Source organism: Penicillium chermesinum (genome assembly GCF_028974085.1).
Source record: "Penicillium chermesinum strain IBT 19713 chromosome Unknown utg000007l:1.0-2695246.0:1.0-2697696.0, whole genome shotgun sequence".
NCBI classification, from domain to species: domain Eukaryota; kingdom Fungi; phylum Ascomycota; class Eurotiomycetes; order Eurotiales; family Aspergillaceae; genus Penicillium; species Penicillium chermesinum.
In genome coordinates this window covers 2,607,275-2,620,597 of record NW_026695317.1, presented here as the reverse complement: position 1 = coordinate 2,620,597, position 13,323 = coordinate 2,607,275, and the positions used below count along the sequence as shown (strand labels likewise).

At 52.8% G+C, this 13,323-nt stretch overlaps 9 protein-coding genes across 9 annotated transcripts; 5 read left to right on the top strand and 4 right to left on the bottom strand.

Annotated features, from left to right (window-relative positions):
• Positions 1 to 251: 251 nt before the first annotated feature.
• N7468_009747 (uncharacterized protein) lies at positions 252 to 485 on the bottom strand (the record flags this gene model as incomplete). The annotated part of the gene is made up of 1 exon (XM_058479043.1): positions 252 to 485. The coding sequence occupies one exon, from the start codon at positions 483 to 485 to the stop codon at positions 252 to 254; it is 234 nt and encodes a 77-aa protein (XP_058327373.1).
• A 66-nt stretch (positions 486 to 551) lies between these two features.
• On the bottom strand, positions 552 to 1,254 carry N7468_009746 (CFEM domain-containing protein; the record flags this gene model as incomplete). Its single annotated transcript, XM_058479042.1, has 3 exons — positions 552 to 889; positions 943 to 1,120; positions 1,174 to 1,254. The coding sequence occupies 3 exons, from the start codon at positions 1,252 to 1,254 to the stop codon at positions 552 to 554; spliced, it is 597 nt and encodes a 198-aa protein (XP_058327372.1).
• Positions 1,255 to 2,818: 1,564 nt separating this feature from the next.
• N7468_009745 (uncharacterized protein) lies at positions 2,819 to 3,133 on the top strand (the record flags this gene model as incomplete). The annotated part of the gene is made up of 1 exon (XM_058479041.1): positions 2,819 to 3,133. The coding sequence occupies one exon, from the start codon at positions 2,819 to 2,821 to the stop codon at positions 3,131 to 3,133; it is 315 nt and encodes a 104-aa protein (XP_058327371.1).
• A 92-nt stretch (positions 3,134 to 3,225) lies between these two features.
• N7468_009744 (uncharacterized protein) lies at positions 3,226 to 4,239 on the top strand (the record flags this gene model as incomplete). The annotated part of the gene is made up of 1 exon (XM_058479040.1): positions 3,226 to 4,239. One exon carries the CDS (start codon positions 3,226 to 3,228, stop codon positions 4,237 to 4,239), a length of 1,014 nt encoding a protein of 337 aa, XP_058327370.1.
• A 326-nt stretch (positions 4,240 to 4,565) lies between these two features.
• On the top strand, positions 4,566 to 6,017 carry N7468_009743 (uncharacterized protein; the record flags this gene model as incomplete). Its single annotated transcript, XM_058479039.1, has 1 exon — positions 4,566 to 6,017. The coding sequence occupies one exon, from the start codon at positions 4,566 to 4,568 to the stop codon at positions 6,015 to 6,017; it is 1,452 nt and encodes a 483-aa protein (XP_058327369.1).
• A 1,023-nt stretch (positions 6,018 to 7,040) lies between these two features.
• Positions 7,041 to 8,069, bottom strand: N7468_009742 (uncharacterized protein; the record flags this gene model as incomplete). Its single annotated transcript, XM_058479038.1, has 2 exons — positions 7,041 to 7,880; positions 7,938 to 8,069. 2 exons carry the CDS (start codon positions 8,067 to 8,069, stop codon positions 7,041 to 7,043), a joined length of 972 nt encoding a protein of 323 aa, XP_058327368.1.
• A 1,723-nt stretch (positions 8,070 to 9,792) lies between these two features.
• Positions 9,793 to 10,139, bottom strand: N7468_009741 (uncharacterized protein; the record flags this gene model as incomplete). Its single annotated transcript, XM_058479037.1, has 2 exons — positions 9,793 to 10,001; positions 10,076 to 10,139. 2 exons carry the CDS (start codon positions 10,137 to 10,139, stop codon positions 9,793 to 9,795), a joined length of 273 nt encoding a protein of 90 aa, XP_058327367.1.
• A 40-nt stretch (positions 10,140 to 10,179) lies between these two features.
• N7468_009740 (Dynamin) lies at positions 10,180 to 10,806 on the top strand (the record flags this gene model as incomplete). Its single annotated transcript, XM_058479036.1, has 1 exon — positions 10,180 to 10,806. One exon carries the CDS (start codon positions 10,180 to 10,182, stop codon positions 10,804 to 10,806), a length of 627 nt encoding a protein of 208 aa, XP_058327366.1.
• Positions 10,807 to 11,970: 1,164 nt separating this feature from the next.
• Positions 11,971 to 12,981, top strand: N7468_009739 (MFS transporter; the record flags this gene model as incomplete). Its single annotated transcript, XM_058479035.1, has 1 exon — positions 11,971 to 12,981. The coding sequence occupies one exon, from the start codon at positions 11,971 to 11,973 to the stop codon at positions 12,979 to 12,981; it is 1,011 nt and encodes a 336-aa protein (XP_058327365.1).
• Between the last annotated feature and the right edge of the window lie 342 nt (positions 12,982 to 13,323).

Sequence of the window (13,323 nt, the reverse complement as noted above, 5' to 3'; positions counted from 1 at the left end):
GGGAACCCAGTGCTATGATGGCTTTACGTCTCAGGGGAGAGTGTCTTATCCTTCAAAGTAGATCAAAGACCCTGTTAAGGCTGTCACAAAAGTTCATTATCACATGCAATTGTACATCCACGCACGTGCTGGAGTGGAGCATCACTTCGTTAGGTCGACATTATAAACCGGTACTATGCGCATAGGCATAGTTCCACCACACATGACTGTCCATTACAATCTCTTCCCCTACAATAAAACACGTTGGGTGCTTACAGAACCAGAATGACAGCAAGACCCAGGGCTCCGACAGCACCGCTGGCGACAGTAGCCAGGGGCTGAGCGGCATTGGAAGTGGAAGTGGGAGCGGCAGAGTTAGAGCCGGAGCCAGCGTCAGTTGAAGAGCCAGCACCGGAGCCAGAGCCAGAATCTGAGCTGGAGCTGGAGCTGCCAGATCCAGTCTCGGTAGAGCTCGAGTCAGCACCGGTGGTAGTAGCAGTCACCATGGTGGTCAAGCCAGTCATAGAACTGCCAGTGCCGGTAGCACCAGAGCCGGAAGCCTAAACGCGCGATTAGTGACACAGAACAGCATGTGGAGGATCATCCGTGCTACATACGGTCATGCTTCCACTGCCGCTGCCATCAGTGTTGGTACCAGTCATGCTAGCGGTGTTGGTGGCCGTCGCAGCGCCCGAGGATCCGGAGCTTGAGCCTGAGCCAGAGGTTGTGGCACCCGAGCCGCTGCCGGCGCCAGAGACAGTGGTGCTAGAACCAGTTGCGTCGCTGCCAGAACCAGTGGTGGTCTCCGAACCTGAGCCTGCGCCTGAGCCGGAAGTGGTAGAGGAGCCAGAGCCGGAGCCGGAGCTAGAACCAGAGCCTGAGCCGGAGCCGGAGCCGGAGCCAGAACCATCTACCAGTTGATTAGCGACGGACGTGGAGTTGGTCAACGCGATTAAGACATACCAGGGCAGCCGGCCAAAGCCATCTGCAGAACCTTGGCGGCGTCATCATTGGGACAAGCCTGCTTGGTGCAGTCACGGATCCCATATCCGTAGTCGTCGGTCTTGCACAGGCAAGCCTTGTCATTCGCGGAGCAGCCGAGTTCGCTGGCCTTTGCGTTCATATTGCTAATGCACATTTGCTGTATGAGACATTAGCAAAAGCACCCCAAGCCAAGCAGGAGGCAATACATACCGCGCAATCACTTGCAGACATCCCAGCAGCGGAGACGACAGAGGCACCCAGCAGGGCCATGGCAATAGAGACGGACTTCATCTTGATGAATTGTTTCAAAGATTCTCACTGGAGCCGAAGGTCTCACTGGGGGGGGGGAAGGGGTTTCAGAGTCAGAGATGGTTGGGGAGCACAAGAAGTAGGGTTCCTCAAGTTTATAAGCAACTGGAAGACGGCATATGCCAGTTCGTAACCAAACAAAGCCTGGGAGGCGGGTGGGCACGTCCGATCAAGCAAACAACACTGGGCCATGTGGAGTAAAAGCTCAGCTGGGCAGATCGACCGTGTAGGTTGCCTAGATTGGCTCTTACTGATTTCCGGAGCGACTTTTCGATGTTGTCAATTCATATTCCTTGTTACTTTCGGATATTATTGCCTCCCCAACTTTTGCCATTGCCAGGAGTCCTGTCTGGAGCCTTGCGGGCCCTGCCAACGTGGCTGGGTAAAAGCAGTACGGGGGGGGGCGTTATGAAGTCATTAGGCTGCAGCTGCTCCATGCATATCGTGAGGTGTACAGGGTTTGTTTTGGGGTTTAACGATTTGGGATCTGCCCGCTGAGAGCTAGGGTCTCAGATCTCGGTCAGGGCCCGATCGCCACGCTCTGATCCATCCACCGGGGTTCTTTACATCCTGTGGTGCCCGCACATGTCGATCTTAATGATGAGAGAGCAAAGCTACACTGGAGCCGGCCCATTGAACCCAAATCAGACTCGCGACTCGGGTTTTGAGTTTGCTTTCCCTTCTTTTCTCCCAAGGTTCCCAGCTCGAGTCCAATTCCTGGACCAAGCGTTCTACACTGTGTAATTACGAGGCATGCATTGAAAGAAACCTGCGTAAGACCCCATTGTAACATGTGGCTAGTGCATGCCCTGCCAAGCCATTCATGAACTGGTCCTCTTCGAAGGATGCAGACTACCAAGGCCCCGGTATAACTCTCTCCACCTGCCCAGGTGCAGACTCCACCAATGAAGTAATTCCGATCCTGAGGCCTTGAGCTAGAGCCAATAAAGGGTGGAGCCCACAGAGAAATACAGAGTAGCAGTTAGGCCCAAAAGACGCCAAGCAACATAAAAAAAATGGAATTCGGTGAGAGCGAAAACCTAAAAGCCCGATTAAGCAAATCAAGGAACCGAAGTGGCGAGAGGCCCTAATAGCACTATTGAACCCTGTACGCTCCAGCCACACCCCGCCACTACGTAATGATGGACCCTGTGGGCGTGTACTGTCCGATCAGCCCTGAGTCGATAGCTCCATGCTTCCTACGGACTTCTCCGACTTGTGCGTTCACCGACCTTCGCAACATAAGCCCAATGCTTGTTTTGGGGCGACAGGTGGACATCTGCAATCGATCTCATCCCCATGCATTCACAGTAGTAGAGGCGTTAAGGCGTCGGCCGCCTGGCCCTCGCCTATATCTGGTTGCCAGGTCGACCTCATCACGTGGACTCGGGTTCAGCAACAGGATTAATCAGCAGCGTTGTCATTTCCAGGTTCGAAGGTTCTGCCCCAATTACCGTGGGAAGTACGTAGATGGAGAATCAGAGCCTGTCGCATAAAAAGTACATATAGAAAAACCCAGTGGTGAGGCTTGCTCTGTTGAGTTGCCATGGTATCCCACTCCGAGCACCATTGCGGCTTCTGTCAGAAGACCTACGCGCGTCGTATGTATTCCAACCATCATGCGAAGAAGATTACTTATAGAGATCTTCAGACGACTTACTTCTTCGACACAAACGGCGCTGTCAAGGGCTTCGAAAGCCAACGTCGCGTCGCAAGGCCTGCGACGCATGCGTCCAGGCGAAAGCCAAATGCACATCCACCCTACCATGTGGTCGTTGCGCCAGGCGTGGCGTTGCCTGCAGCTATGCCATCCAGCCATCTAATGCATGGGATGCTACGAATCAAGGACGCCATCCGGTGATTTCAGCTGAAGAAGCTTTGTCTTCGACCCATCTCTCGAGAAGAGACTCCCCTTTCGGGGGCGTGTTCCCGCCACCGATCGCGGGGCTGGCCATGCAAGGGGCTTCATCCAACCTCGCTGAGCGCCTAGATCCCCTAGGCCCCTTTGGGATGTTCGAACTCCCCTCGAGTGTTGTCTCTCCCGCGGCAAACCTAGACCCAGTACCCGTAGATACGTATACTCCGGGGGAGATGATCGATGTGCTGAAAAAGTATCCTAGCGCGCTTCTTCAGCACGGTTTCTGCTCTCCCTTCCTGCACCATAGTCTGTACGAGGAAAATGTGGCGGACATGGCGACGCTTGCAAAGAGTGCCATGGCGGTCTGTTTTGGGAGCGCGTTGGAGACTGCGGACGGCGCACGCTTTGCGCGGCAAGCCATGACCCTCGAACGGCAAAGGATAATCGAGGCCTTTCCCGCGTCCGAGTGCATGCAGCAATGGGACTTGTTACATGCGATGCTGCTGTATGAGGTCCTCGGGATAAGAATAGCTTCGGAATCCGTCAAGGCCCCGTGGAAGCTCACTTCCTACAGCAAAAGCATGCAGGCTCCTTTCCTGGTCAAGATGGCTCGGGGTTTTATCCATTCGCATCTTCACGCTCCCGGGTCTACCCTGATGGCGGCACCTGGCTTGGAGACGCAAGACCTGGCGGGTTGGAGCGTCGCGGAGACGGCACGGCGCACCATATTTCTCGCGAACGCCATCCATTTCCTCAGTAGTATCGACCCGAACACAGGTCACACATCTCCGTACTATGAGCCGCTGAATGATGAACTCGTCCTTAATTTGCCGCTACCTTGTAGCCATGCCTTATGGAGCGCTCGCACGGAGCAAGAATGGCAGGGTACGGAAGAATACAGTCAATGCCAGGGAAATGATCTGCAGGCGCCAGAAGACTTTGCTACTGCTTTCTATGTGAGACCGGGCGGCCAGACATTGAACGGACTGCTCACCCGGTTTCCAAAGCAATATCTCGACACGTTTCTTCTTGGTCCGGGGTTCAATGGATCAGATGAGTTAAGAAGCTTTGTTATCAGATGCGCTCTGTACCAATTCCATCACAAGTGAACGTAATGAAGATATCCAATGCGTGCGCTCTACACTTTTAGTATGGGCGACCACGGAACTCCGCAACCACGAAACTCCGCTTCGACCAACCATCTCCGTGAGGACTGATCAGTGTCACTACTCCGACTAGGCCAAGGAACTCCGATTGTCACGCCCGGTGATTACCAATCCTTGCAGGAATCTTTCGTCGAAACCATCTCCTGAAAGAATGTTATTTAATCCCTGCACCTCTTGCTCACCATGGAAGCAATGCAGACACCACACATACTAGCTTCGTCGCAGAGCCCTTCCCAGCGATTCTCTGATCATCCTTTGACCCTCTGGAGATGACTGTCAACTCTGCTTCCATGGCTGCCTCCGCCAGGCGATACCGTTCAGACGGGCTAGGAGGGATCTTCATGGGCGAGGAACTCGCAGTTTTTCCCGATGGCGGCACGAATGACAGTCAGCCATTGACCGAAGCTTGGGGTCTGCGCTCGGGGGTCTACACCCCACGGCAACTCGTCCAGAATTTTGCCAGCTTACTCGACACGGTGGTATTTCGCCTCGGTAGTGATCCCCCGGGATCAGTGTCCGCTCGCCACAGGCTTCTGGAGAACCTTTCTGCCAATCTATCGACAGACACCCGAGAAGCAACGCTTCGCCTAGCAGAACCACTAGACATTTCGCGGAGAGAGGTGCGAGATCAGGCCGATACAATTGGCAAGACGCTGTTGGCGTGGGCCGGGGAGTTGAAATCACCCTCATTCAACCCCGAACTGTACCTGCGGAGTCCTTGCGAAGGTCATTTACTCACACCCTCTAATGTCGATCTCATGTTTGGCGACCGCAGCAAGCCCCACTTGATGCAACTGTTTAATGAGTACTTACATCAAATGGTGCTTTTACGAGACGCTCTTCTCCCCTTTTCGAATTACCAAGATGTCCTGATCCCGGTGGGTCGCCAGGCCAGAGGATTAAGGCATCTCGAACCGGCACGCAGCCAGTTCCTAGCTGAGATCTTGACCAAGCAAGCTACGCAGAAGGGTCTGGTCTTGTATGCAAGGGCGTTACTCGCTCCGGAGCTAGACAACAGCCCTCATGTGGGGTATGGATTTCAGTACAAACACGGCTCTGTGCTGCCTGCTTTCTTGGCTGGTGGTCCAACCCCTCTACATCTCGTGCAATATGTGCCATGCAAGTTTGGCTCCACCGAAGAAGCTACTAGTATGGTGTTCGACTATAGCCTGGAAGATTACTACAGCGCCCATCGGACCATGGTTCCCCTCGGCCCAGGTTCGCTTGCAGACCTGCCCGCTGCTAGAGAGCCCGTCGTACAACATGTTTCGATAGAATTGACCAGAATGTCTCTGCAGAGTAGAACCTGTCAGCTGAATTTTACCTTGAGGCTCGAGGGCGCGGAATCAGTCGCAGTCGACTTAGGCCAGGTCGCCCGTGGTCATCGATACTCCTACGGTGCCCAGGAGACGTCAGCGAATGGCTCGGCAAGTCGGAAGGATTCCATCGACTCTGGTCCACGCACGCAGGTCCACGATGCCCTCAGTATCTTGGGAGTTGCAGGTGACGGACTTCTCACGGCCAAGGATGGCTTGCATATAATCCCCGCCAATCATGCAGCCATCGCTCTGGCGATCCTCGGTAAGATATATCCGGAAAATGTTGTGCTCCTGCCGGAGAATGAGAGTATTGGCCAAGTCCAGGGCGCTGGAAAGGCCTTTGAGCCCAAGTTCGTCATTTGGGGAGGTTCTCGGCGTGGCGGCCTCAAGGGGACGTTTTGAGGTAGCCAGGCCAGTGCCACTGTTCACCCTGGGCAGTATATATTTCACGGCTACCACTAGGAGCACGTGGTAATCCAAAGGAACTTCGAGCTCGAGTTCGAGTCCAATGTATACAGTAGCAAGACAAGTAGAAAATACGCCAGTAATTAGCTCAATAATGGACGAAGACCAATGGTTATCCTATTTCATGGAATTTCCCAATGAACTCGAAATTCCCAACATTGAGAGCTCTGCTGCTAGGGACGCCTGACGCGGGTAGGATCCACCGGGACTGGGACTGCCTTTCTACAGAGAAACAGCTTCCCAAGTCCATTACATTTCACCCTGCCAATAGCCTAGCTCAAGATCCCAGATAGAAAAACGCATTTTAAACAAAAACGACCTTTCTTTTCCGCCGCCTACGATCAACCACAGGTCCTCTTCATTTTCTTTTCCTTTCCATCTCCTCCGTAGAGACGGCTAAGCTTCGGCCGGTTTTCGGCCCCACCACAACCAGAAATTTTCGAATCCACAGCACATTGAATGATGTAAAAAAGAACAAAAAGATGTTGACCGACGCAGGGGTCGAACCTGCAATCTCTTGATTCGTAGTCAAGCGCCTTGCCATTGGGCCAGCCGGCCATTGTTGACGAATGTCGAGGAATTGTGCGCTATGAGCGGCCGGCGAGGATCGGATGGGGTATATGTCATGTGCGCACTGATTTGAGCGTGTAGTGTAACGTATTCGGGACTTCCAGGGCTCTAGGGACGAGAGCTTATGCAACGGCCTTGGGCAATTTTTCTACGAAATAAGCCTTGTGCTAGGCCAGCCACTTGCTCTCAAAAGGCTTGATGGGGGCCATAGGGGCGGTATGAGGTTGATGGGGGTATAACGTCATATTCAGATCCTGGTGGGAGTGCATAATACCATATACATCGGAGAACTCTATAGATACAAAATGAAAATGCTTGCTGTGCAAAGAACTGTCCTGCGCCGTGTCCAAATGCCCGGGTTACGCCAATTGAATCCCGATTGAATCCAGTTCAGGGTGGATTTGAACCTTCTTCTTCTTCTTCTTCCGAGATAGTGACAAGGACGGTCCCTGAAGTCACCAGAGGCTCCTTCTCGGACAGTTCGCCGTATTCCTCATCGGTCGATGGTATACGGTCGTACTGGCACCTCCTGGCATTCTTGCACCGTAACGCGAGTGACATGGCAAGATGACCGAAACAGAACCCTACGAGACAAGCAACTAAGCCCGCAGCGGTGCCAAGCAGAGCCGGTAAAACAACAGGCCGCACGAGACGGCCCAGAGCAGAAGGAGGGTGGCCCTTTGGGTGTCGGTATGGATGTGGTCGTCGGTCCGGTGACCAAGTAGGTGGGGACCAATATGGCGAGAAGATGTACCCCGTATGCGAACCTGCATCTTTCGAGCTGCCGGAGATATCTCCAGAGGGAAGAGCTTCTGAGTCAGCCTTGATAGTTCGAAGTTCGTCGTCGGAAGAGGGCGCAAAGGAAGACACCGTGGATGCGGAGCCGGAGGCGCTTCGTTCCATGACCTCGTTTGATTGGATTCGAATGCGAATGATGCGGGGGTCGCCTTCCGGTAGATGAAGGAGATCAATCAGCACCGTGCTGGGGGTGACGAAATCACCATATTCGTTCAGTAGGTCCACGCTGACTCTCACAACGTCGTCCGAGGAGGCCGCTTCTCTGATGGAGAGAGGGCGAGCATTGAGCGAGTAAGAGAGTGGCACCAGGTCCACAGGTGTCTTGTGTGACCCGTCGTAGCGAGGCACATTCAATCGCATGGCCGTAGGCGGCGGGAATACTTGGTTACCATTCGCAAAGAGCGAGTTGTGCAAAATGGACCATTTCACGGACTGGCCGTGGAGTTAGCAAATTAAAACCGGCCAGCTCGGAAAGAAGCGCCGACGTACCAGATATGAGGACGGTTCCTCATTCGATGCCGATGTTGGCAGATAAGCCAAATGGGTCTCATGGGATGCGACCAGAGGGATCAATGGTGCGAGGGCGCCAATGACTCCGAGCGTGATGCTAGAAAGCCGCATAGTGGCCGGGAGAGGGGTCAAGAAAAGGGATTCAGGTAGAGTCGCAGTGAGGTCGGTGAGTGACTCGAAGGGCAAGGAAAAGTAGTTCAGGCAGGGCCTGCGACAAAAGATCACTTGAAGATAAAAGGCGCTGCCGTGTTGTATTAATGTAGAAGGGAAAAAGACGGGAGTCTGAACCAGTCCTTCGCGGGCTGGGAGATAAACGAATCGGCCAAGACTGGGGCTCAACGGTGGACCCCAAACGTGAACTTGACGCAGCGTATTCCCGGACCCCAAGGCTGAGGAGAGAAGGGGGCAACTGGGATCCCACGGATAATATACGCCTCCCGGGCTCTACTACGTCTGGTAATGTTGATGCCTGAAAATCACTCATTCGGCTCGGATTTCCGTGGTTGCTAAGCCCTGCAGTAGCGCAGCCTCGCAGCTTGGACGAACTGGGAAAGTTTCGGCCGTGCAGGCCGTAGGAGTACTAGTAGTAGTCTATTCGAACTATGAAGGACCAGGGGGTCCGCTCTGATTTCGCAAGTTATTATTAGCGCAGAAAGCTGCTCTGTTTTTTTTTTTCCCAACTAGCGAGCCTGATTGGTTCCCAGTGAGCACCCATCTTAGTCATGCCGTGCGGGGGGAGGTGATCCCTCTAGTACAGCTTCTGATTGGCCAGACGGCGAGCCTTCTAAGCTTTCTGCAAAGCTTTCAGGGTCCAGTGACTCCTCCGGCGCGCCCGTATCTCTGGATAAATATATCCTGGACTCAAAAGTCCACAGTCGCAGAACCGCTCCTCGCCCATGTCCCCCAAGGCTGTGTTGGGCACGTGGAGCAGAGTTGCCGAGCCATTGGCCCTGTCCAAAGCACACTAACCGTGAGAACTTCAATGCGGACTTCAATTGGCAATTCTGGCCGAGAAACGGCGTACAACTGTCTGCAATCCAGGTACTGGATAACTAGTTGGATCGAAACTCTCTGGGCAGGATGGACTTGCACCTTTCCTCAATGGCGGCTGTGCCCGGTAGATACATACCAGGTGGGCCTTATTGTCTCGGAGCCCCGACAAATCTGACCGGTCGGGCTTTAGCGCAGACCAGCCGCATGGCTCATTCGAACTAGAGCCCCGAGGGAAATTGGAAGTTTGTCTTGAGGGCATCAAAGATCGGGGAGGCACCCGTGCAGCCGGTTCGAGTCAATACTGAGGTGTCTGCCTATTCTGCGAAACGCGACCCACTGCCCAGGGCGGCCCACTGGACGAAGCTTGGAAGCTTGATCAACATACCCTGCTGACTGTACCGCCTTGGGGCCTCTTAGCCGAACGGTGGAGGTGGATCTTGAATGTGAATGCCTGATTCTTGCACGGGACAATTGGTGGTTGCCTGGACCCCACCAATGTTCGATCTGAATCGTCTTAGCCCACGTCTCACTTCTTGCTAAGCTCTACGGGGAGCATTAATCAACCTCTAATCAATCCTATAGCGCGCTCACGAGAATCTTTGCCGTCAGTAGCCGACCTTCCCTACATGGTGGATTTCCTGACTAGGCAATTCGCCCTGCGCATGCGATTCTACCCTATCCCCTTCTGCCGGCTGGTTTAGCTGTTCAACTAGCTGTACGCCCCCCCTCGACGGGTAAGCCCTCTTTGCAGGGTATATACCTACTTGGCCGATTGCGCTTCTTGACGATCCTCCCATTCGCTGCGCGGAGATTCGCATTCTCTTGCGCAAGGAATGCAGCGTTATGTAGCGATTCGCAGTGGGCCTTGATAGTTCGATTTAGTATAGCATTTGATGGGCTTGGGGGGGCTCTTCGACCGCTGCTTCAGCAGTTGCGCTAGCCGAATCACGGTTCTATGTGTTTTTGGGGTGGATTGGCTAGATCTGCGTGGCTGGCGACTTGATGGCTTCCAAAGCACTCTTTCGGCATCGAGTGGTCCTAGGCCACTAGCTGCGATTCAATTCCGAATAATAGATAGCTCTTGGGAGGCTCCTACACGTGTTGGTAGTTTTCCAAAAACTCACACTGGTCAATATGGTTGTACCGCGTACGCGCAAGGTCGCTAACAAACCGGCTATACGCCCTCATAATTACGGCAAATGAGCCAGCATCTCATGGTGAAAGCAAAATGGCAGTCAGCCTCCTCCCAAGTCCACCCCGTTCACCTGAAGACAGGGAGCAATTCGCTGCTTTCCGCCGCGAATTTCAACAGTTCATTGACCTGCCAGGGATTATTCAGGATGGCTCTTGTCTGACGGGGCGGTGTGGTTTCAGCGAGTTTGTAGATGCTCCAACTTTTGCAGCCGATGTTCTTCACCTCGGGGCAGTCGGCAATGCTGGGCTTCATGGAACTCTGGTTAACCTTCCAGGCCTTAGACCTGTCTTGGAAGACGATGGTGATGTTAAGATGGCCCAAAGTCTGGTCGACTCTTATCTAGAGAGTTCGCGCAGTATAATCCTTGCAGCGATCCCCGCAAGTAGCAATACAGAGACTCAACACATTATTCAGCGGGCGCATCATTTCGACAAAGATAGCATGAGAACTACTGGTATCATCACAACCCTCGATCTGATCAACAAGGGTACGGAGCAAAGGGTCGCGTATCTAGCTAAGAATTTTGGAGCGTATCAAGTTGAACCTCAGCTCCTATTTTGTGTTCCGATAAGCGCCAAGGGCAACATTTATATTGTGGCTATCACTACTCTCAGGTCTGGTCTTCGTTCACTCTTTGCTAAGGGTATAGGAAGGATTTGAACAGTGAACAGGACCAGCGGAGGAACATGGAACTTTTATCACTGCCCCGATATGCGGACCCTGGAACCAGTGGCTGGCTGCGGACGGCTCCGTGTCGATCTTCCTAATCCTATTCCGCAGACCCACCACTCATCATGTTTCCTGAGGCAATCACCAATCATATAGGTGGAGTGACCGCAAACTGCCAAAGGACAGACATGTCACTCAAAGTGGGAACAATTGGATGGGGCGAACGCCGGATGATACCGAGTCCTTGCGGCGGGAACAAGGCAGTTCGATATTGATGCCTGAAATGTAGGGTTCGCCGGATTTTAAGACCATCTTAAAAGCCGAGAGAAAATAGGATATAAAAGTCAGCCCCTTTGGACATGATACCCTTATCTTCGCTTTTTATGAATACTGCAACGATTTTATAGATAACAAAGGTGTCCTTTTTGTTGTTTTTCTCAACTCTACGCTGGAGTAAGCAGTGCCGAACGCTGGAGATGGCAGCCAAAGAAGGAGGTATGTATAAGAGGTTGGAAGGACATCCATTTGCTATGCAGGCTTATCGAACATCGTTGGAGAGCATATCTAATCAGAGTGGCCTTTTTTTTTACAGAATCCACATCATCACAACCCCACGGGACTGAAACAAGGAGACTAGAACACAATCCATACCTGGTCAGAGTCATCCAGTCAACCCTATACTCTAGCCCCACCGATACTGATGGAAGGATACTATTCAGGTCTCCTGGTCTTCCCCTCGACGACAGCGCAAACCCCCCAAAACTGGACCATGAGCAGGAAATGGGTGGTTACAATTACAGTCTCCCTATTTACCCTCATCTCTCCGGTTTCGTCCTCGATGGTTGCCCCCGCCTTGACAAAGATCGCCGATGAGCTGAAGATACAATCGGAGGTTGAAACCCAACTGACTCTCTCCGTCTTTGTTCTAGCCTACGCAGTGGGCCCGCTGTGTTTTGGGCCCTTCTCTGAAATTTTTGGTAGAGCCTACGTTTTGCAGGTCAGTAATCTTTGTTACGTGGGCTGGAATCTGGGTTGTGGGTTTGCACAGACGGAAGGCCAGTTGATTGCCTTTCGATTCATGAGTGGGATTGCGGGGAGTGCTCCTTTGGCTATTGGGGGGAGGGGTATTGAGGTCAGTCCCATCACCCTTTGCTTATGGATGCCGAAAAGCTCACTCCCCTCGTCAGCGACTGCTGGAATGCCGACCAGCGAGGCAAGGCCGTCGGCATTTACAGTTTGGCACCGCTGCTCGGCCCTGTGGTGGGCCCAATTGCCGGTGGTTTCATTGCAGAAACAACCACGTGGCGCTGGGTTTTCTGGTCTACCAGTATCGCAGGTGCGGTCATTCAACTCTTCGGTCTGGCATTCCTCCCCGAGACTTATACGCCGACGTTGCTGAAACGTCAGGCAAAGACTCTCCGCAAGAAATCGGGTGACCGGCGCTACTATACCGAATTTGACTCCAGCCATAGTTTAGCGTCTTCCTTGAAGACGGCATTGGTGCGTCCTTTTCTGCTGCTGACCACACAACCCATTGTGCAAGTGATCGCCTTGTATATGGCGTACCTCTTCGGGTTGTTTTATCTGCTTCTGTCGACCTTCCCGGGGGTATGGGAAGGCGTGTACGGAGAAAGCGTCGGTATTGGGGGGTTGAATTATATCTCACTGGGGATTGGTTTTGTGCTTGGAGCCCAGGTAAATGCTCGCGCCAGTGATCGGATATTCCGCCAGCTGAAGAGAAAGCGGAACAACACAGCTGTTCCCGAATTTCGCATCCCTGCCATGTTCATCGGATCCCTGTTTATTCCAATTGGACTGTTCTGGTATGGCTGGAGTGTGCAGGCGCATATCCATTGGGTGATGCCAAACATCGGGATTGTCATCTTCTCCCTTGGATCAATCATCTGTTTGCAGTGCATGCAGACCTATGTTATTGACAGCTACACTCGGTTTGCTGCGAGCGGACTGGCCGCTGTTGTGGTGCTGCGCAGCCTTGCAGGCTTTAGCTTTCCTCTGTTTGCGCCCTCCATGTACCATGCTCTGCATTATGGCTGGGGGAACAGTTTGCTAGGCCTGCTCAGCATTGTCATCGGGGTTCCCGCTCCATTTCTGTTCTGGTTCTTTGGGGCAAAGCTTCGCGGGATGTCCCGGTATGCTTCTGGTTAAGCCATGCTGCATGTTCCCTGTTTGGATTATGTTTCTCTTGACTCTGTATGCTATATCGATCGCCACTTAGACACATCTCCCTCTTCTCATGCCGTGTTACATATTCTACCACACTCCCGTTGGTACTGTCTTCTTCTATAACTGACAGCTGATTTCCAAGAAAGCTCAGCCATTCCAGAAATGTGGTTAATATAACTAGTTACCGGAAATGTCCATCCGACAGGTTAACGGGCCATGAATGTGCGGATTCAGAATACAACAATTCAACCGAGTGACTAGTGAGCAAAAAGATTTAGCCGCACTTTTACTTCCAGTGACCACACTGACATACAAAATATTCCG